The sequence below is a fragment of the Mycotypha africana genome (assembly GCF_025528875.1).
Source record: "Mycotypha africana strain NRRL 2978 chromosome Unknown BDF20scaffold_12, whole genome shotgun sequence".
NCBI lineage: Eukaryota > Fungi > Mucoromycota > Mucoromycetes > Mucorales > Mycotyphaceae > Mycotypha > Mycotypha africana.
Genome location: NW_026515736.1, coordinates 249,668 through 272,291, shown reverse-complemented (window position 1 = coordinate 272,291; position 22,624 = coordinate 249,668). Strand labels below are relative to the sequence as shown.

Below are 22,624 nucleotides of genomic sequence, written 5' to 3'. Positions count from 1 at the left end.
TTTGATTAGTATCATGCTGATGATGTAGATGTGGATGGCTGACCGGTGGTTGTGGTGAAGGTATAAAAGAAGCATTATTGTTATTGTTAGCTTCTGCTGTTGGGTATGGTGAATTTTGGTTATACATAGTATTATTAGAATTGTTCACTGCCAAACTACTATTGTTATTATATAAAAGTCCACTGTAATCCATAAACAGATTGTCTTGATTCAAATTCAATAAATACTCGTCCTGTTGACTTTGCTGCTGTCGGTGCTGATTATGCTGAGGCTGTCTATTCATTCTGTTAAACTAAAGTAAATGTAAGAACACAATGCTTATATAATACTTAATTAGTTTAAGTTGCTTTTTTCTTTCGGCTTACTGTAGGTCTCTTTCCTCCTGTATGTATCTATCAGCAGGAGAAGAAAGAAATTGCAGAAGTGAAAAGAAAATAGCAAAGAGTAATTTTAAATTAAAAAGGCAAAATGATAGATATAATGATTGTAATCCTTGTCTAAATCAAAAAACTTTCTTCTATTCGACAATTCAGTTCCAAGTTGAACCTAATTCTGGTATCCTTTGTTTAACAAATGACAGAATGCCGATGACTGAGAAGAGAACACTTGAAGACGAGAAAGAGAAAAAAAATAAAAATAAAACAAAAACAAAACCAGAAAGGGACAGAAATTTTTTTTTTTTGGACAATGAAGACAAAAGCACAATTTAAGAGCCAATCATTGTGCACAATCAAAGAGATCAATTTTATATAAAATCGACATATCTCCCATATTGATGTTTGAACAATTAATTATTTTCTGCAAGGCAAGTTAATATGATACTTTGAGGTTAATAAATCCGATCAAAAGAAAGTGTTTTGTATTACGAAATATACAAGAAAAGGTTCATTCCTTGTCAGTAGCAAGATTTCAGAACTCTAAGTCAATAACGTGAACCAAAGAAAGCTTAAGATTGTATTTGTAATGAAGGTTATATGGCATGTTGAGTGGGTATCTTCAGCAACAACCAAAAATATCTCGTTTTATACGAACTAAACAAATTGTCACGATAGTCGAGATTTTCTAGCTTTTAAGAATCCACGACGTCATCAATTGTAGGATTGTAAACTTATCCAAAGCAAAGGTCAGAAGTGCTATTTTGGCCTTGCGAAGAACATTTGAGAAGCTGCATTCAGTCTCCTGACAGAATTGGGGTTAGTAGGGCCTGCGCAGAAAAGTGCACGTCATATGAAGCTATTGACTGCCTTTTTTAGATTCTCACGTCGGCCAGCCTATTATCGATATTTTGACCTTGCTTTATTGCGGTACTTCTTTCTAACGGTCCATATAAACGCTATAAAAAAGAAAAAAAAATAAATACATATTCAGGAACCATCTTCAGGTCCCACGAACGGCAATGAACTAATTCAATGCCCGCCTCTAAACGCAGCAATTTAAGTTCCAAATTACAAAAAGCAGATATGTTTAAACTGTTGAAAATGCAGAGTGTAGGATCCACGTTTTTGATTCCAAATCAGTCTTGATAAATCATGAAATAGTTGAACCTTTTCTCAGCCCCTCTTTAGTTTATAGTCTGCTTTTCGGGAAAAGAGTAGCAGTCCGCCCCGCACAAACCCTCCTTCAAATCAATTCTCTTGTTCTGTGACACAGGGAAACAAAGCAGATTCCTTCTTTTTGGTTATTCTTGAGCTTACATTTCTCATTCTTCGTTAACCTTTTTTTCTCTTTCTCTTCTTCTTCAATTCCCAATTTTCGTTTTAACAAATCATTCTGTTTATTTTCTTTAACAAAATAATAACTATAATTTCAATACTACCTACTTAAAATAGAGACAGTTATGAGTCAACATTATTACAATAATTATAAAGGTTATGGTCATGGCCATAGTCATAGTGAGCAATATCTTGCTAGAATACCCTCCACTCATTCCAGTGGACGAGCACAAGCACAAGCGGCGGCTGGAGAGCTGATGCGAAAACACTCAGAAAGGCATCAAGTGATGAAAATCCAAAATTATGTTATTTATAGAAAAACTATTGGAGCCGGTTCAATGGGAAAAGTAAAGCTGGCTGAATGTCTAACGGATGTGCATAAACAAAAGGTAACCCTTTCACTACCCCCCCTCCCTCCACCATCCCTCCTTTCTTTTTTAAACTATCATTTTTATTGTTATTGAAAGCATTGTAGACCTCTTTTTCATTTTTGTCTTTCATTGTTTCGTTATTACAACCACTTTGTCCTTATCACAAATGTTTGCAGAAACAAAGAAATCGTTAATAACTTTCATAATTTTTTCATCAGTATGCAGTTAAAATTATGCCAAAGATTGACCTGAATAGCGCGAATCATATCTATGAAAAGACAAAGGATCCGAAAGATACACCTGAGGAAAGAGAACAAAGAACAATAAGAGAAATGGCCATCATGCGTTTGCTACGTCATCCAAACATCTGTCAGTTGAAAGAATACATAACAGAAGGTGATAAATATTACATGTTCTTAGAGTACATTGATGGTGGACAATTGCTGGATTACATTATTAAACATGGACGATTGAAAGAGAAGCAAGCAAGAAAATTTGCAAGACAAATTGTTAGTGCATTGGGTAAAGTTCGGCCTATAAGTCTCTTCCAATGCAATCGATTAACTCTTTCATATGCTTGCGTTCAGATTACTGTCATAGAAATTCCATTGTACACAGAGATCTGAAAATTGAAAATATTCTGATTACACAATCAGAGCAATTGAAAATCATCGACTTCGGTTTATCCAATGTATATTCGCCTACACAGCAGTTGAATACGTTCTGTGGTTCACTTTATTTTGCTGCTCCTGAATTATTACGTGCTAGACAGTATACTGGTCCAGAAGTGGATGTGTGGAGTTTTGGTGTTGTACTTTATGTATTGGTGTGTGGCAAAGTGCCCTTCGATGACACAAATTTACCTGCTCTACATGAAAAGATCAAATCAGGTATTATAGAATCCTACCCAGACTATCTAGGGAAAGGTAAGGAAAAGCCAAAGGAGCCGAAGTCATTATGAACCATATATTGGTCTCTTGCTCTACTCACTCACACTTCGGCTTGATTTATTGCAGATTGTCTAGACTTGCTAACAAAAATCTTCGTGGTGGATCCTAAGCAAAGAATTACAATCTCGGGAATAAAAGCTCACCCTTGGATGAATAAAGGATACGAGGAACCCATTAGAAACTACCTACCGCGTCGCCAGCCATTAGAGACGATCGACATGGATATTGTCAAAGGTATGGATGGATTTGGTTTAGGAACCCCCGAGGAGATTGTTGAAAAGCTGTCCAGGATCATCACTTCTCCTGAATATAGAGCTGCTGCGATAAAAATAGAAAGAAATTATCAAAAGTCAGATGAACAACATCAACAGCAGTTGAATACGCCCAAATGGCGACGCAGTTTATCAGCCACGAGTCGAAGCAATTATTACACTAAGAAAACGCTCCAACAACAACAACAAGATGATTTCCGATCTTTGCCTGCTATGTATGACCCACTTGTATCTATTTATTATCTTGTAAAGGAAAGGAAAGAATCAGAGGAAAGAAAGCAGCAATTATTGAATCCTGGATTTAGTTCCACGGCTGCTCATCTTTCAGGTCCACGAGGAGCCAGTGGCGGACTAAATCGATCAGCGAGTACTGTGGTTCGTTCCTCACGGCATCATTATCTGGGGCACCAGCATCAACAACAACAGCAGCAACAACGACAACAACAGGATCAACAGCAACCGCTGCAACAAAATCAAATAGAAGGAGTAGGAATAGCGACAACCTTGAAGAGAAGAAGGACATATGACGTTTCCAAAAAGAAAAGGCTTAGCCCAGAACAAAGTCCTGTTATCAGAGTTTTGGATGAACTGAATGCCCCAGGATCCCCTATTCCAACCATTAAACGTATGTCAGCCACTACGCTGATTCGAAAAAAGAGTTTACAAGCAGCCAGAAAAATGGGATTAAAATTACCGAATTCAGATCCAAGTAACTCATCTTCGTCCTCTTCATCAGCCACCGTACAGAAACAGCAACAACAAGCAACACAGAAAGGAGACAGGCATAACATAGAAAATGAAAACGAGAACAATACCGTTTTGAAATCAAATAGCACAAATAGCATTATCACGTCTCCGTTACCGCAAGTGAGATCAAATTGGATTAAAGTAAAGCAGATACAACAATTGCAACCAGCATCGCCGCCACCAGTAGTACAACAACAACAACAACAACAGACATCAACACAACGAAAAGGGCCGTGGAGAAAGCTATCCTTCAGTCGACCCATCCATAACCGGCTCTCTGCTGGTAATCTGGTGAAGCATCAGCAAAGACAAAGCTTCAAAGAAGAATATGATGACAACAGCCCTCCCTCATCTGAAGAAATGCTCCCTCGTCAACAATCAGCAAATACTAATCCTCACAAACTCATCAAGCCAAGTAAATCAGAAAATTCGCTTCCTCGAAAATTTAATTTCAATCACCATGAATTATTTCGCACAACACCTGACTATCTCATGAACCATCTGTTGCCTCAACTCCTGACCCATCGATTTCAAGTTGAATTGTTATCAACTACCTGGCATAAATTTTCAATAGACTGTATTTACCCTTATGCGATTTGGTCCTCTACATTAACATCGGCCGTGGCAGTAACAAGTGCTAACAACAATAGCAAGCATTCATTATTGAATAATACTAAAATGAAAAAGGATGTTAGATTCCAAGTAACAGTGTATGAAGCACGCTGGGCAGGCGGTAAATTAGGTATCAAGCTAAAGTATCAAGATACCGCATATAAGCAAATTATGGATCATCTATATCATGGTTTACTGAATGAGATCAATAACAGCATCAAAAAAGCAGCAGCTCAGTCCTCTTCTCTATTCACATCTTCTTTGATCATTTCTTAGATATTCCATTTCTTATTTTTATGTAAAACTAAAATCAACTAATACTCAATTTATTACTTTAATTATCAATATTTACTATTACGTATCTACTATTTTTACATAATAGAATCATAATGTTTTTTCATCCTCTTCCCTTGCGTACTTCAATGTTGAGTAATGATTGGCGAGGTCGCGGCTGTTGCGGTTACAGCAGTCCAACCAAGGACGGACCACCATACGATACCTATTGTAAAGTAGACAAATAGGTAAACAATGGCTAGCATTCCACCTATCAAAAACCATTTAGGACGGCTCGTGTAGCCAGTTGCAAAATACATTGCAACACTTCCTGTCGAAAAATTCGTCTATTATAAAAAAAGATTAGAAAAAAAAAACCCCCCTACTCGTGCAATTGTGTCGTTACTTTCAATGGAATCTTACCATACAGCCGCCTAAGGCGCCAAAATAAGCCAATAATCCAGTCAATATTTTTGGATGGGTCACATTCAAAGCTTGACCCGCATCTAAAAAGGTTGCCGCAAATGCGACTGTGTGAGCACTCAAGGAAGAGAACAAAAAGGTCGTCAAAAAGTAAGCTATAGCTAAAGCAGGAACAGGCGATAAATTCAAGTTCGAAATGCCAAGAGAAATTTGATGGCCGAGATAAGAGGAAGCACCTGTCTCTGATAGTTGATCAGCCATAGTAACGAATCCGCCCAACCAGAATAGTGTCTCCCACTATATATATGTTGTGTTGAATAATCATGAAATATAAAGCACACAAGTTAGCTGTCGTGAGAACCAAAGCATAACTAATTCCTATAGAAACTATCTTACAGCGGGAGTATGACCAGCAATATCTTTCCAATGTATCGTTTGCATGTGGAGTAGAATCGCCAATCCAATAAAAGCGACAAGCGTAGAATTCAGATGAGTATACGCTGATGTAACCCATAAAGATAGGCAGAGAAGCAAAATGAAGCAAAGTTGCTGTTTTTATCAAAAATAGAAGAGTAAAACAAGGAAACCATAATGAATATGACATTGTACATAGTGTGTAGCAGCCATTTAATACCTTTTCTTTCACTGAAAGGGCTCCCATGTCCTTCAGTTGCTGAATTGCATGTTGTACTATATCCATATCTTTACCAATATGCTCACTTTCTTTGTTTTGTTGCTGTTGCTCCTCAGTCGTGAAAGACGATCTCAAATAGACCCGATCATGGTTTAGTTTTCCTTTTCCTTTCATTTCATGGTCATCAACATCTTCTATAACAACCGTTTCCAACCCAGCAGGTTCTCCTTCCAAGTCACTGTCATCTTCCATATCATTGTCTGTTTTTTTCTTAGCTTTACTCCTATTTCGAGTATGACCGTTATACCCCTCATTTTCTCTATTCTCTTTCTTCTTTTGACGTTTAAAAGAGAATGATTTCACCCCACTAACCCATGCTAATAACCATGGTAGTACGACAGCACAGCATAAAGCCGGTACACTACTTCCGGTCAACCATGTGATAAAGTTGAAATTCAAGTCTGGGTATAACGCGTTCGCTTTTGCAATAACAATGGGGTTGGGTGCCATTCCTGTCAAATACATAGAGGCAGACAGTAAATTGGCATGCGAACCTACGAGCATGAGGAATTGCCCAATTTTTTGATGCTGTTGTCCTTTTTGTCGCGATATTAAGGAAGTTGAAGTTGCACCATTGAGATACTCAAAGTCAGAATCTTCTGCTGATGGAGATGACGAAGTATGAAGTAAGGCTTGAGCCATAGACTGAACAATAGGTAATATGATACCCCCACCACGAGCTGTGTTGCTGGGCACAAACGGTGCCAAGATTAACTCTATTGTAAAAAAGTATTTCGTATCAATTTTTTCCACAAGGTTCTTTCCTTTTTTTGAAAGCAAAACTCTTTTCTAACCTGATAGAAGAATGGCGTAGGCTAGCCCCATAACACCTTTCTTTCCAAAAAAACGGATTAAATGCAAAGAGATGCGTTTACCCAGAAGGGTCACCTCTACCGCTTTACCTAAATGAAAGGCAGCAAAGATCAACCAAACGACAGGGCTGGCGAATCCTTTTAATGATACGTCAAACGCCTCTTCTATACATACATCTTCTATTGCTGCTGTTGAATGACATAGTCGGCATTCTACGCTATTTCCGGAAGCGGTTTGGCATTGGAAAGATTGCGTCAATGCCAGTACGGTGAGTGCTGTAAATACAAGAATCGATATATCAATAGATGTAGTAAGCAATGCCAAAATGCATCTATACCCGATATGAGATGTGTTAGCCGTTGAACATTACTAACGGTTTTTACTTTATGTTGGTAAAAATTTTTTACCCGATGAAAACCGCCAAGGTACGTATTGCTGTAACTGTTAGTTCGGTTGAAGGTGTTGCCCCAAACCAAATGAGAGATATAACAGCAACAGAAGGTAGTATTCTAAATATCTTTTTTGAAAGATCATATGCTATAGACGTGTATTGTCAAACATTGTTACATAAGTTTCTTTTGTACCACAATAAAGTTGTTTTGTTCCTGATCTTGTAAAAAAAAAAAGGCTATGTAATGCGCATACCATTTTGAAGAAGGCTTCGACGATGATGTAGAAATGCGTTTGATGTTATCGGTGCCGTCTGATGATGAGAGTCTATAAATTGATAATGAAGATTGTATGACAATAGAGAAGAAGAAGAAATGTTATTTTTGACAGATTTAGCAGTTGAAGACGAACAAAAGGACGATTCTTCTATTAACAATGGCGTTTGTTCACTTGGTTTCTGTTCTTTGTTACCCATGAATATTAGATAAAGCTCAAGCTTTAAGAGGAGTAAAATAGAAAGGAGAAGAGGAAGACCCACAGATTAGCACACTGTAGTATACTTTATAATTGATAACTTTGTATTGAAAAGATACAGGGATAGACTAGGAATAAAAAGAGAAATATAATAGACTTGGGGGTAACAAAAAGGGTAAACATTATTGCCTTAAAGGGTTCCTCTTTATATATGAAGCTTGATATACGTCCAATCATTTGTTGATCTCAGCTGATTGTAGGTAACCATCTCAAAGAGGTATTAAAAAGTCATTTTTTTTTTTTGCTGGGAAAGGCTTACTTTTAATGATATGCTACATGTGATGCTTTGCAACCTACGAGTATTATATCGAATGTTAATACAAGTCCTTCTGATGTGTTCTTCCTTTCAATGACGACAACTGATCCACTTAAGGTTTTTGTTTTATCTATGTATACACATATTTAGCATGGAAGATGTAATCATTCTGCATTCAGTTGTGAGCCTGTGTTCATTGTATACATTAGACATCCACACTCACCGGATGAATTATGTCAAGTAGTTTGGTATACCGACAAACTTGTTATAAACTTGTTGAACGTCTAATGATTTATAAAGGTTCAGAGTGTATTACACCTTATAATTCCAAAAAGAAGTCTCGAATCAAACCCATCAATGAAGAATTTCCAAAGACGAGTCCGAATGTCAGTATGATGTGCGCGACGCATAATGGTGCGCTCAAAACAAGGAAATACTACATTGCGAAAGAATGATGAGGTAGAAATGTTTAAAAGCTGTTTTTTAAAAGACTGTTATGTCTAGCTTGATTTTCAGCTCCATGTAATTTATCATTGATAGCGGAATAAGTTTTGCTTATTCTTAAAGGCCTATTTTTTGAGTTTGCACAGAGTAAAGAACTCTTATTCATTTCAATAAGTACAAAAGAAAGTAGAAGACCAACATTAAGTTTGGAAGATCATGTGCATTTTGATTAAGCAGGCCGCCGGGTATGCAGTTCCTGTCGCTCGCGTCACGGAAAGCTCTGAGAAGAACAAGACGGCCTTAGAAAAGCTCAGATCAACTTCTTACAGTTCTTCCGCGGAACTGCAACCATGCATCGTCTACCTTAGTGAGTATGAAAATGATTTTGCTTTTCTATTCACGGACCATCCAGCTAGCAAATACTTGAGGACTGTCAATCGCTTCCATAGAAATGTGATGGAAATGATTTGGCATATTGGAGAAATAAAATGGCAGAGACCTTTACAAGATAAGCAAAGTACGCGATAGCTAGTTTGCCAGCTGCGGCGTGTTTACATTTTAGTTAATGTACCTGAAAGATACGAATGAACACGATTGTGCGGAGGATCATTTTTATAATTATGCGTGTGATACGTTTCGAGCTTGGTTCCATAAAGAACTTGGCAATCACCAGTTTGTATACAGTTTGTGTATGTTTTCTTTCATGTTCGATAACTCTAATTTTCCTGATTGTATAAATGCTTAGCAACTTTAAAAAAAAAAAAAAAAAAAAAAAGAACTAATTTTTGTTCAAGGTGGCACTGCACTAAAAATACAAATCCCCTTGTTGGGTCGCTGTTCTTTCCTAAAAAGCATACAGAATGCTATCTTGTCACGGGTGAGTTCCCATGTGTTACTTTACAAATTTTATTGCTAAAAGCGAGAAGGAGAGCAAAAAAAAAAAAAAAAGCGTGAGAGACAGGAGTAGAAGAACAAGCGGAAAAGATGGGATTATGATTGTAGCGATGGATGGTGAATAGTTGCTGGTTAAGCAATGATGACAGTAGCAGTAGTGGCAAATAATGATGACATGTAATATGCGTGTGTGTCCTTGATGGGCAAAATGATAAATGTGTAAATCGGGTTTGAGCTGTTGTGATGGATATTTAATTATTACTATTATTATTATCAGTATTATTATTGTTATATGATTACTATTGTTGTTGTTGTTGCTGCTGATATGTTTTAACGCTGTGATACGTTGCAACTCAATATTAACTGATGGATGCTGGTTTTGCCGTATGTGTGGATGCTATTGGCGAAGTATTAGGTGGAGTAATCGGTGTGGCGAAAGATTTCGAAGAAGGTGTTGCAGTGGTATTGACAGACATGATGCTGCCATTATAATTAGAAGTTGCTGTTGCTGCCGCTGCTGCTGCCGCTGTTGTATTGACAATGCAAGGCCAATCTCCACTTTTATGGTCTGGATAATGAGTTTCCAAATATTTGAGGACAAATGGACATGTTGGTATCACTAGCAAGTTCAATCTTTTCACCCATTGGAAAGCATAGTATAATAATAAGTCGCCTAATCCTTGTTGCCTATAAGAGACAGGAATTTCCTAATAATCAGAAGAAAGTTAATGAGCTGTCATTGAAAATTTAATACATTGCAATCCAAAAAAAAAAGGAATCTAGAACCTTACAATGTGATAGAATTCAATAATATTCCTGTACCTTGTAGGCAGATAACATAACGCAGCTATTGTTATGTAAATGATTAATACATCAACTCGGATATACTGTTGAAATAGAACACTATTTGCTTACCTGTATTGCCTTTTGAATCAAGAATAATCTTGAACATGCAGCAATTAGCGTCATGTACCATATTTGAAGATGTCAGCATTGAGAAGTTGTCTTTTTCTTTTAATAAGGTAGGTTTTTTGCAGTTCTGTGGTTGTTGTGGCTGTGGTTGACGTTGTTCTTGTTCTTCTTTTTGCTGTTGTTGTTGTTGTTGTTGAAAGTCTTTTATAGACAGACCTTTCTTCAGCTCTGGTGGGGAAGGTAACTGCGAAGAATCTAAAGGGTGTTTCACTATTCTTCTTTTCTTTCTGCATCCACTATCCAAATCGGATAGTGATGATTTCATTAACCTTTTTTCTGCTGTAGATGTCAAAACGAAGAATTTCAGTTTATGTGAGCTTAAAAGCAATAAAGAGAATCAAAAGTGATATTGAGCAAATCTTTGTCAATAATGAAGAAGCGAAAGAGAGACAACAAGGAAAAGAAGGTGATCCGTTTTTAAAACATTTTCGAAAAAAAAAGAAAAAAAAACTCGGGATCAAAGAAAAAATGAGGGAAAAAAAAATAGTAAAGTTCAGTGCATCTTATTCAAGGGGATGTCCTTTCAATGAAAGCAAATTCTGGATCAGTGTCATTCTTTAGTGCTTCTTGCTAACGATGAAAAGAACAAGCTTAGAATATGGTCTACTTTTTCCATCTCTTTTTATATACGCTTCATGAAGTTGAGCACGAATCCTTTCACAATAGAAAACTTCTAATTATCAAATGGGAACTAGAAATCGCTCACCAATGTCTTTTTCTTCTTTGTTTCACTGACAAAAAAATGGTTAGTTCTATGTCTGTTCACCTGACTGAAATTGTCAAAGTCTGGACCCATTTATTTCGGCTAAGGAAAAATAAATGCATTAACCAATCATTTGCTGTAATTTTCAACCTTAACAAAACCATAAATTGCTTGTGGGTCGTTGTCGACAGTGAGACAGTAGGCATTCTTAGGTTGCCGTACTTTTTTACCTTTGAAGTTTCTGATAGTAGATTATTCTTGATTCATTTTTTTTTCTAAAAAAAAAAAGTTTGTCCACATACAGCAAAAGAAAACATAAAAGGATTTCGCTCATGGTTAAAGTACAAAGAAAGGAGGCACATGGCCTATTTAGGGTGCTTTTTAATCCCGTTTATTCAAATAATAAGGTAATGGCGCGTCTTTTTATTGTAATTTCTGGGCTTCTAGACACTGCATATCCTGGGGGCTTTTTTTTTTTTTTTTTGTTTGTTATTACAGAGACTCCCAATTTTAGGAATTCTGCATTTACACTTACTGATTAGCGTTTGAAATTTCAGGATATTCGAAAATAGAATTCAGGATTTTTTTGGTCCAATCAAATTGTGCTCATTCGAAATTTCTTTTGTGATCATTCTTTTTTTACCCATCCAAATTTCTTGTCCAGCAGTAAAACTTTTCCATCAAGGCAAATCCAAGACCGGAGTGAATCCCAGCATCGGCCCTTGATAATACTTGTAGTTATGCTATATCTGTTAAATACGTAAATTTTATGATGAAGCAGTGCATACATTTGATAGACTACTCCATAGACGATGCTGCAAGGCTAACTTGTCAGATTCACCTGACCAATTGTTATCGCGAATATGTCCGATAAAACGAACTAACTCGAATGGAGTACCTGACATTAAAACGCAATAAATGAATAAAGGATAGGATTTCAGCCCACTTTGAAAATACACCTTCGTTTGCAATTAATTCAAGGTGTCATTATCCTCTTTTGTTATATCTTACTCTTTCTTACTGTTTAACACAACTGTTTGCTAATTTTAGCTGTCATTGCTCGTAACAATAAAGTAGCCCAATAAAATGATTTTCTAATGATTAACTGTGTTAATTCACTACAGATACTCGACTATCAAAGTACTGACTAAAATCCTTATCCTGTCAAACAATATATCAAATCACATATAACGTTATGCAATATGTCAAAGTACCAACCATTTATTAATTAATAATTACACATCTCAGTGCCTCTTTATCCAATCATTCAAAATTATTCCTCCTCTTTCCAATAGCACTATATCGAACATTTTTATGCCTCATTTTCCCGCCTATATACAGTCTAAACTAGGCTACTTTTCTTTAATATTTACACCCTGTTTAAACGCAAACTTTGTTAAGAATTATAACGAACTTTTATTGATCAACCCTTAACACATATTACTATTCCAGAAATTCTGTTCTCAAGGGAAAAAGGAGGTATGCATAAGATATGGGAGACTTTCATGTCTACTGAGAAAATTTTATTGATTATTGTCTGGTTCAAGCAAATATAGTGTATGTTCAAAAATATCCAATGCTTTGCAGGTTTTAAAATATCTTGATCGTCATACTATTAGGTTCGAAAACAAACAAAAAAAAAAAAAAAAAAAAAAAAAATAATAAAGGAAAGAAAGTAGGATGACCAAAAAGCTCGAAACGGGGGTATACTGCAGCTTCTCAATTTCTTTTTTGGACAGCCGAGTTAGTGAGTGAGATGGAAGGTATTATTGAACCGACAAGCTGTTCCAGAAGTTTATTGAGCTTAATCTTGGCTAAGATGGACGTAGCAGCGCCATCCAGAAAAATCAAGAATTCAACTGCTTGTAGGATACATTTGATTTTACTGTACTGGTTGCCGTATTTCGAGTTTTTGAATGAAATCCTAGCTGAGGTAGGCATCTTTGTTTATCTTCAAATCAACGTAGCAATATTTTGGAAGAATTTGGGCCCAGAACTGTGGGCAAGTAATAATCATTATGAATGAAAATTGTATACAGCTGTGCGGCGTGCCTGATTGTGAAAAAACCTGAAGCATAGCAGACGTATAAGCAGTCTTGGATGAAAACCTTGTCTGAAGTTGATATAGGTGGTATAAGTAAGTCAGAAAGTCTTATGGTTGCAGGCATATTCAAAATGGTCATGGCCATTTTCATGCTTTTCTCGTCAAGGAACATTTTTGTTGGCGAACTCTCTTTTATACTATAAGAGCCAACAGAAGATGGTTTTCTTACATCAAAACGAATACATGAAATGGCACAATGGATACTTGAGTTCCAATGACTAATTTCAAACCGCAGGGGCTTTGCATTGAGAGTAGCCGTACATTGGGGTGCATTGCCATAATAATAGGCGATAATGGCATTGTAATGGTTTATGACTTCGCTGGTTGGGGTTTCTACTTGTAAAGCAACAGCAATAAGCAAGACATATGATAAATAACATACAAATGGGTTCATCAGTGTTCTTATCTGTTCTTTTCCTAACACTGCCTCCACCATCTGTATAACAAGCCATAAGTCTCTGTTTAGGGTAATAATTCCCATCTTGTTGTTGTAAGTTTTATTCAGAGCATTGATAACACCAACCTTCAGCCTTGTTATGTCTTGTTTTGTATGCTGTCTGAAGTCATTTGATTTCCATTTCAAATTTCTTACAGTTGTAGGCTTTACGTTTTTTTTTTTCACCTCTGCAAAATTCTCTATGCGCGTGTTTATCCGGCCATAATTTTGATTGTAATAATCATGACGGCTTGTTTGTTAATTTATTCTTTTCAAGATAGCGCAGAGAATAGCTTGAATAAGACAACTTTGATTTTGGGAAAAAAGTTGCAGTCTCTATTCTGTAACTCGTAAATTTCAAAAGTCAATTCTACGTACAGTATTTACGTCTAATGAAAAGCTTTCTGTACGGCAAAGTGTTACTGAGATTCTCGAGACCAGTTTGCACCAGAGATGAACACTTGCACAAGCTTCTCCCAGAATCAGCAAAGTCGTCCTATCGGTGCTTCTGTAGTAGAAGCAAGCGAGTATTGCTGTTGTCGTGAAGAAGATTGCTGATGAAATATTGGTAAGCACGAGCAGTATAGAAACAGTTCTTACATATTTTGTTAATCAAAAAACCAACATTAAATGAAGGCGATCTTTTTATTGATGTACTTTTACTGGAACGGTAATGCACCTTTGATTGTAAGCGACCATTGTCGTCCTCCTTTACAAATTTGAGCTCTTCAATGTCACGATGGTGAATTCCATGAGTAAGAAGAGCGGCATAAATTTTACGTATAATGCATAAATTATTTCGAAGTTTCTAAGGTGCAATTAAGGATTTTTATCACATTCAAAGCAGTTATTATAGAGTACGATAGTAGTTGTTTAGACTCATTCAAGTTATGAGATAGGACAAGAGAAAGAGAACACTATATTTCGCCAAGGAGAAATGATGTGAAGAGGATACGGCAGCCTACCATAGTAGTCTGCTAAAGATGTGTGCACTGCTTCACCGTAAATTCATGCATTTCCCAGATAAGAGGTTCACAGCATTGTCAATAGCCGACGCTGAAATTTACAAGCTCAATAATGTGCATTGACGATTTTGGATTGTTCTCAATAAAATTGTGAATCGTTTCATGAATTATCTCAAATTTCAATAGTGAAATCACAGTATTTACACCTAGCCCACTTACGACCTTGATCAGATGCTTAATCCACGAATTCTCAACTACCAATTTCATTCTAGCTTTTTTTTTTTTTGTTTGCGTTTTCTACTTTACTCTACCGAGCTAAGCCAGGAATGAGATGTATTTATCTCCTGCACAATGGGTAAAATTACGAATATAATTTTGTACTAAGATTCTTTCTTGAACGTATCTTATCCTTTACAAAATCTCCACCCAACTCATTTTTTTCAGCTAACTTCAGCCTATAGCATTATATAGATCCACCTTGTATTCATGTACATTACTTTTTTATCGGTGCTATATATAAATCTGTCTATGTTTGCATGTAGTATTGCTGCCGCTGTCAGTAGCAACTTAGTACTGCCTTCCATACTCAAACACGCTAAACTACAATGATTGGACACATTTCCTGCACGGCAATTCTCAAGATGTTAAGTGATCATCTTTGTGTATCCTTGATCAGAATCTTTCCTTTTTATGTGAAGAGTGCCGTCTTTTCCATTTTGTTTTTAATTGTTACTGTACTCTTATCACCTCAGTTTTACCCATGACATATACTTTATATGGTTATCATGCTTCAGACAATTGCTACAAGATTAAACTTCTACTAAATCAATTGGAGATTCCTTTTCATTATAAAGAAGTTGATATTGTAAAGGGAGAATCTCGAACGGAAGAGTTTCTACCCCAAGTAAATCCAGTTGGCTGTATTCCAGTTCTAGCCATATCATCCACAGCAACACTGACAGAATCGAATGCTATTTTGATCTATCTGGCCGAAGATACACCTTTTCTTCCTAAAGAAAAATTCAAAAGAGCCCAAGTGTTTCAATGGCTTTTCTTCGAACAATATAAACATGAACCCAATATTGCTACATTACGTTTCTGGCAAAAATGCTTGAACCGAAAGAAGACAGACAAGCAATGGAAAGATAAAATGGAAGAAAAATTTACCAATGGTGAAGAAGCCTTGAGGATCATGAATGATCACTTGATGAACAATGCCTATTTTGTGGGCAATAGCTATACGATAGCAGATATCTGTCTGTATGCTTATACACATAAAGCTCATGAGGCAGGCTTCAACCTAAACAGTTATCCACATATCCTCCAATGGTTTAAAAGAATTGAAAAACAGGATAATTACGTAAAATTTGAGTAAATCATTTCATTAGTACTTTTTTGCCTTTGGGAAGATATCAATAAACAACTACAAGATACTATTATACAGTTGAAGAGAAAGAAAGACTTGATAATAAGATTACTTATGTTGGATTTGGTATTAATGTGTGGGGAGCTAAATTTTTGTTCCGTTCTGTTTCTTTAATGCATTATTTATTCTTTGCTTGACTGAGTGCCAACAGTGCTGGCACTGTCACTATCTTCTTCTTTGGCTCATGTAACATTGTGTAAGTAAGCGTCCATTGAATACGATGGAGAGCCCAGGAACACACTTGCCACCATCTCATATTATTCTTCTTCTCATAACCACGGATAGCGCGAAGACCTTCCCAGAAAGTCAAGCCTTCGTTACTTTTACGACCGTATTCTTTTACCATATTTTCAACCTGCTCGTGATTCTGTTGACTCAATGCAGGTGTGTAATTGGTGAGAGCTCGATTCAAATTAGCTGTGTAGATAGGAAGTAGGATGAGATCAAAGGGTGAGCGATAAATAAACGGAAAGCGGTGGGGTGAAGTACGAGGTGATAAAGTGATATGCATCATGATGGCACCAGGGATAATGGTAAGCAAAGGATATCCCAAATGGTAGAGAGCAAAGATAGTATTGAAGATGGTGATTTTGCCAGTATGACGTTTATCAAAGACACTCAGATGTTCTTCAAATGTGTTTTCATCAGGTTCACCTTGGACAGCTGCATTCGCTTCTTGAACAACTTCTCGGCTTCTTGCTTCAACCTGGCTTTGTTCTATTTCTTGATCTCTTTGGTCCTTTGTGGGCTCAACACCCTTTGCTACGGTTTCTTTGATTTAGAAGCAAAGTGTTTAATCAGTCACGTTTTATAAAATTCAATTCAAATTAATTCTTTTACAAACAATTACCTTCTTCTTCAACAAGTTGTTCATTATTGGGCTGTTCAGTTTGAAGATTCTTTCTCTGCTCTCTCTTTGTCTTTTCCATTAGTACCTGATCTTCGTTATAAACAGGCTTGTCAGTAACACGGGAAGTAGCAGATGGTGGTGCTTCATCCAAGTTAGAACTCGTAATATCGGCAAAGGATTTTTTGGGCGAAGAAGGAGCCGCTTCTACAAAAAATAAAAAAAATAAAGACAAGGTAGTCAAACAATTAATAACCCAATCTCTTTTTTTTACTACCGTTTATAACTGTATTTCTCCTTTTTACACTACCTTTCTTTTCTTCCTTTGGTGTAGGAAGGGGATCCATTTGATGCAAAGTCGAGATCTCAGTATAGACTGCTTTATCTTCATTAGATGCTCCTTCCTTGCTCATTAAAGCAGATTGCTCCAAAGTAGGGAATTCTTCTTCAGTAGTGCTTCCTGCGTCCTTTTCAATTTTTTCTTGTTCTTTTATAACTTGTTGTGCACGATCACTCAAAGGTTTCTTTTCTGGTGGAATCTCTTTAGCAGCAATCTTAGCGAAACTCTGATCTTTGGGTACAGGTGGTACACGCACAGAAGGTTGATTGAGCATATCTTTGACATCAGGTAAATCTGACAATTCATTTTCTGTTGGTGCTGAAGTGTCCTTCTCTGGCTTGGGGAAATCTTTGTTAGAAGTAACATCAGCAAAGGAACTAACAAGAGGAGTGGCAGCCGCAGTAGTATCTATCATTCCCATAATGTTTTCAAATTAGAACATAGCCATCGTAGCTGAGGTGCCGGTATACAGTCTATTTTTACCTTTTGAAGTGTCCTTATTTAACAAATCACCTACACCACCTGAAGCAGGCAGATCTTTCGTATCCGTATCTTTCAAGCTTTCTTGGGGCGTAGGAAATTCTTCAGCTTTATGTCCAGCCACGTCTGGTTGACGATTATCTGTTGTTAAGGTTGAACTTGTCGTTGTATCTTCTTTAGCCACTTGAGCCCAGGAAGAACCCAACGTGGAATTCTGGTTTTTGTCATTTTCATTTTTGTTGTCGTTATGAGTGCTATTCGCCTCTTGAAGTGTAGGGAAATCACTTGAATCCATTTTCTTTTATTTCAGTTTCTATAATTCTATCAAAAACAGCAAAGAAGAAGAGGGTTATGTTTCACAATAAGTCGTTTTGTAGTTGCAGTTCCACATTCAACTCAAGAGGTCTTTACTTACGGTCGAGAAAGTTATACTGTAAATGATAGGTAAAATGTGTAAAAACGAAAAAAGAAGAATCAAAGTCGAAATTGAAAAAAAAAGAATGTGATTATTTATTTATCTTTATTTCTTTCTTGAAACCTGGGGAAGACATGGAATACGCGAACAAAGGCTCTATCGAATTATGATGTCATTCCTAGAAATCATAAAATTTGTGGATCTTTCATCCTTCGTGACTCAAAAAAAATAATGACCACATCGAAACTGTCTATTTTTATCTTTTTTTTTTTTTAAAAAAAAAAAAAAACCATCAAAAATCATCACTACTTGGACAAGCTTGTAAATCTACTATGACTCTGCGTTAGTATCACGGAAACAAGAACCTGTCTGCCATGAACAAAATATTAATTCCTGCTCCCAAGCAGGGAAATTGTCTGAGTCAGGTTTCTAATCTTGGTTATTGAAAAATTGCATGAAACTCATGTAACAGCTGTGGGTGTCGTGTCTTCAACTTTCCTTGATCCTCTTTTTGGGAGAATTTTCTATCCTTCGAAAGTCAGTTACGCGCTCCGACAGTGTAACTGGATAATGTGAACGGATCAGAAAAAACGATTCACAAAAAAACCAATAGCTAAGTACTCTTATTTGATGAAAAGTCATTTTATTCTATCATCGAAATATATTAAGCATTTTCTACAAAATACATACTAGGCATTACATAATTCAGGGCATATACAAAGAGTATATAAATAAATAAAACAATATAGGAAAGGACATTTTTAATTTTTTGGCTATTGTTTGGTTAGGATCTTTTAGAACAGTAGGTTACAGAAGGCGAACTATCTATGCGGCCTAATTTCCCTATTGATCGTGAATTATCGGTTATTAATTCATAATCCTTCAAGAAATTTCTTTATCATTCAAAGTTTTCTTACCTGCATAGATGTAGACAATCGTTTTCTTTCATGTGGCTCCATATTCACAATTTTTTTACCAAAATTACGAGGCCTTGAAAGGGAACGCAAAGATTGAGTACGGTTAGCATAATAGCGGGCTGATCCTGTACTTGAGGCTCCGGATAAGCGTCTCGAAGAACGACGGGATGCCAAGCCTGCGCTGCCAGCGCCACTTTCTACTGCGGTCTTGGGCTTAAAGACTCTTTGCATAGCAAACTTGACCAAATCAAGCGGTGCAAACCATACAAAATTCCAAATCCAAACAATGCCTGCCCAGGACCATCCACAGCCTTCAATTTGAGTAAATCCCCAATTGGCATACACTGCAATAAATGTGGCTACAAGCTGAGCAACAATAAAAGCACACATTAAAATGATAGACGGTCGCTCCATAAAGAACCAACTGTGAGAACGCGTTATGAAGATAAGACCCTGTGATATTGTAGACACTTGCAAATAGATGATGGAATGCAAAGGGAAATCGTTAGGGCTTCGGAATTGCTGCACACCAAAGTGTGATTGGAAAAATGATGTATAGTAAATGACAGCAAAGAATACAACTGTGGAAGCAGCGAGATAGAGACCGTACATGATAGCGTAAGAAAAGATTTCAAACAGATTCCATTGGTCAGGGAAAGGTGAAGGCCTCACACGGTCTTTAGAAATAGTCATGATAGTACCATCATTTAGAATAGCCAAGATCAATACCATGAAAGGAGGGAAATTGAATTTGAAAGCGAACACCATAATAGCGAAACCAACCACCACACGAATAGTAACAGAACAGGTGTAAATGGAATAGTTACGCATACGCTGGAAAATTTGCCGTGAATTGATCAATGCTTCGATGATAACAGAGAGACCCGGTTCTGTCAATACAATATCGGCTGCTGAACGTGCAGCATCTGAGGCATCGGCAACAGCCACACCGACGTTCGATTTTGATAAAGCGGGTGCATCATTCACACCATCACCAGTCATCGCCACCATGTGTCCTAAACCCTGAAGCCTTTGGACAATCTCATATTTATGCTCAGGATAAACACCCGCAAAACCATCCGCATGCAATACAAGCTCGTCAATATCGTTGTAACCCGATCCGGCCGGTGGACCATCCTTCAATGTTTTTGAAAGGAACATATTGTCACCCATACCCAAACGACGTCCTGTTTCTTTAGCAATGGCGAGCTGATCACCAGTGATCATCTTCACAGCCACACCCAGTTCAATCGCACGATCAATCGTCTCCTTTGTATCAGAACGAGGAGGATCATAAATAGGTAAAAGACCGATCAACTTGAATCCGGTACCATCCTTATCCACATTGTCTCCTTGAAACTCCTCTATAGCAACCGCAAGTGAACGCAAGCCACGACGAGCAAACTCATCAACGTCATCATTAAGTAATCTACACTGCTCCTCTGTTTTGTCACGTGTGCAAAGATCGAGAATGAAATGTGACATACCCTTGGTGGCACGATAGAGTTTACCGTCCTTTCTGTACGTAATTTCTGTTCGTTTAATGGTGGGATTGAAAGGTTCAAAGGCAAGTTCTTCTACTCCCTCACGTGCTTTGCTTGGATCGGGAAGAGAGTTAACAATACAAAAGTCGATAGCATCTTGGTTCTCCGTACGAGAGGCATAAGCTGCAATCTGAATAATTTGTTCAGCGTCAAATTCTCCATACGTCTTGATGGTTGGCTTATCTACAATAAGCTTATTCAAGGTTAATGTACCGGTTTTATCAGAACACAAAATAGTAACGGCTGCCATTTCTTCAATGGCTGTGATGCGAGTTACAATAGCCTTGTGTTCCGCCAGTTGTTTGGCGCCGATAGCCAGTGTGACAGAAAGTACCGTAGGCATAGCGATTGGAATACCACCAATCAAAAGTACGAGTAAATTATCAATACCATCACGGTATTGATAACGGAAAGCAGCATACATCACCAAGATTTCCACCACCAAAAAGATGCCAATGCTGACGAGACAGAAGTTACCAATCTTACCCAGAATAGTCTGTAAGTGACCGATATCATCGCCTGCATCGCCTACCAATTTGGCAGCACGGCCAAAAAATGTATTGACGCCTGTGCCTATGACCACAGCTTCACCTTCTCCTTGCTTCACAGTTGATCCTGAGAAGACTTCGTCTCCAGCATCTTTACCAACAGGCAGCGATTCACCGGTAAGTGCTGCTTGATCGATTGAAATCTGGCCATGAGCAGCGGTCAGACGGCCATCGGCAGGAACAACATCGCCTAATTTGATTGAAATAATATCGCCAGGAACAAGTTCAGCCGCCTCCATTGTCTTCCATTCACCGTCGCGTTTTACTTTACATTCGGGTGCTAAGGATTCCATAAGTGACTTGACCGCATTTCCTGCTTGACGCTCTTCTAGAAAACCAATCACGGAATTAGCGAGTAGTAAAAGGACGATACCGATAAAGTCTTCCCAGTCGGGCGGTCTTCCACCACCATTGGAAACTGCAATGGCGACAAGGGCAGCTGCTTCCATTACCCATGAAAGAGGGTTCCACATAAAGCCCAAGAACTGTAAAATAGGGTTGACTTCCTTATGTTCAAGACGATTGTAACCGAATTTTTCGACACGCGAGGAAGCTTCCTCAGATGTGAGCCCATCTTTGGAAGTTCTTATTAAGGTTAAAAGTTACCAATGAAATTTAAAGATAGGTAAACAATATGAAACATGGTGACAAGATCTGGAATTTTCAATGTCATAATCACACTACTTACTGTAAGAGTGTAAAAACATCACTGGGATCCATGGTTGATAAATCATATTTATCCTTATCGTACAATTCTTCAACAGAAAGATCTTGCATTTTCGGCAGATCCTTGTTGCCTTGTGATGTGTCTACAGTAGTCGTTGCATTGGGGTCCTTTTTCTCACCATTGTGGGAAGAGCCACTAGATTGTTGTTGACTATTAGTAACCGGCGCATTCTTCTCGTCTGCACCTTCCGTCTGTGAAGGTATCGTTGAATGATTTTGTTCTCTATCCGTGGAATCTTTCGTTACAGAATTTATATTTGGCTCCTCTTTTTCATTCATGTTTCGCTCAGCTATTAATTAGGTATAAATCAGATATTAAAAGATAAAAACGTAGATCTCAGAAGCTTTCCTAAGAAGCTTTGATGTAAGGCTTTCTATTGTATTGGAAGTTAAATAGGATTTCCTAGTAAAAAGTAAATTTTTAGAAAAGGAGAAAACAGAAATAGTTGACTACTATTTTTTTTTTTTTATACAAAAGCAAGCTATCACAAACCCCAAATCAAGCATAACAGCTAACATACATCATAACTTGGTAATAGCCAAGCCAGAAATAAACAAATCGAAAATCCAATGACGGTTTTCGCCGCAACTTTAATGCTACAAGAATATGTACAAATAAGGGCATATTTTCCTCATTCATACCACTGAAAGGTTTCACATTTTGCAACATTGCAGATTTAGGGTGGAACGAATTAAAAAAAAAAACTGTTGCTCAAAGATTTTTCTACCAATGCATACGGGCATTGACGGATTAAGCGTGACGTAAAGTATATAAACATTTACAAGAAATAGTAGGCTTATTTATTTTGGATAGAA

The 22,624-nt window shown here is 37.3% G+C and overlaps 7 protein-coding genes across 7 annotated transcripts; 2 read left to right on the top strand and 5 right to left on the bottom strand.

Moving 5' to 3' along the window:
- The first annotated feature begins 1,713 nt into the window (after positions 1 to 1,713).
- Positions 1,714 to 5,027, top strand: BDF20DRAFT_895279 (kinase-like domain-containing protein). The gene is made up of 4 exons (XM_053082443.1): positions 1,714 to 2,101; positions 2,302 to 2,605; positions 2,671 to 3,009; positions 3,100 to 5,027. The coding sequence occupies exons 1-4, from the start codon at positions 1,838 to 1,840 to the stop codon at positions 4,938 to 4,940; spliced, it is 2,748 nt and encodes a 915-aa protein (XP_052931710.1). The 5' UTR covers positions 1,714 to 1,837; the 3' UTR covers positions 4,941 to 5,027.
- BDF20DRAFT_925360 (Sodium:sulfate symporter transmembrane region-domain-containing protein) lies at positions 4,682 to 7,732 on the bottom strand (the record flags this gene model as incomplete). The annotated part of the gene is made up of 7 exons (XM_053084698.1): positions 4,682 to 5,284; positions 5,361 to 5,657; positions 5,757 to 5,909; positions 5,995 to 6,770; positions 6,849 to 7,198; positions 7,275 to 7,404; positions 7,513 to 7,732. 7 exons carry the CDS (start codon positions 7,730 to 7,732, stop codon positions 5,084 to 5,086), a joined length of 2,127 nt encoding a protein of 708 aa, XP_052931709.1. The 3' UTR covers positions 4,682 to 5,083.
- Positions 7,733 to 9,744: 2,012 nt separating this feature from the next.
- Positions 9,745 to 10,622, bottom strand: BDF20DRAFT_916805 (uncharacterized protein; the record flags this gene model as incomplete). The annotated part of the gene is made up of 3 exons (XM_053084498.1): positions 9,745 to 10,092; positions 10,177 to 10,232; positions 10,301 to 10,622. The coding sequence occupies 3 exons, from the start codon at positions 10,620 to 10,622 to the stop codon at positions 9,745 to 9,747; spliced, it is 726 nt and encodes a 241-aa protein (XP_052931708.1).
- Positions 10,623 to 13,018: 2,396 nt separating this feature from the next.
- BDF20DRAFT_839375 (uncharacterized protein) lies at positions 13,019 to 14,832 on the bottom strand (the record flags this gene model as incomplete). The annotated part of the gene is made up of 5 exons (XM_053079270.1): positions 13,019 to 13,765; positions 13,979 to 14,154; positions 14,201 to 14,408; positions 14,668 to 14,736; positions 14,785 to 14,832. The coding sequence occupies 5 exons, from the start codon at positions 14,830 to 14,832 to the stop codon at positions 13,019 to 13,021; spliced, it is 1,248 nt and encodes a 415-aa protein (XP_052931707.1).
- A 493-nt stretch (positions 14,833 to 15,325) lies between these two features.
- Positions 15,326 to 15,940, top strand: BDF20DRAFT_839374 (glutathione S-transferase domain protein; the record flags this gene model as incomplete). The annotated part of the gene is made up of 1 exon (XM_053079269.1): positions 15,326 to 15,940. The coding sequence occupies one exon, from the start codon at positions 15,326 to 15,328 to the stop codon at positions 15,938 to 15,940; it is 615 nt and encodes a 204-aa protein (XP_052931706.1).
- A 169-nt stretch (positions 15,941 to 16,109) lies between these two features.
- Positions 16,110 to 18,192, bottom strand: BDF20DRAFT_991214 (uncharacterized protein; the record flags this gene model as incomplete). The annotated part of the gene is made up of 4 exons (XM_053085344.1): positions 17,662 to 18,192; positions 17,149 to 17,586; positions 16,842 to 17,045; positions 16,110 to 16,762 (listed from the first exon to the last, which is right to left on the bottom strand). Exons 1-4 carry the CDS (start codon positions 17,951 to 17,953, stop codon positions 16,110 to 16,112), a joined length of 1,587 nt encoding a protein of 528 aa, XP_052931705.1. The 5' UTR covers positions 17,954 to 18,192.
- Positions 18,193 to 20,330: 2,138 nt separating this feature from the next.
- On the bottom strand, positions 20,331 to 22,093 carry BDF20DRAFT_169438 (E1-E2 ATPase-domain-containing protein). Its single transcript, XM_053074843.1, has 5 exons — positions 22,055 to 22,093; positions 21,834 to 21,944; positions 20,812 to 21,667; positions 20,478 to 20,717; positions 20,331 to 20,354 (listed from the first exon to the last, which is right to left on the bottom strand). Exons 2-4 carry the CDS (start codon positions 21,857 to 21,859, stop codon positions 20,568 to 20,570), a joined length of 1,032 nt encoding a protein of 343 aa, XP_052931704.1. The 5' UTR covers positions 21,860 to 21,944; positions 22,055 to 22,093; the 3' UTR covers positions 20,331 to 20,354; positions 20,478 to 20,567.
- Positions 22,094 to 22,624: the final 531 nt, after the last annotated feature.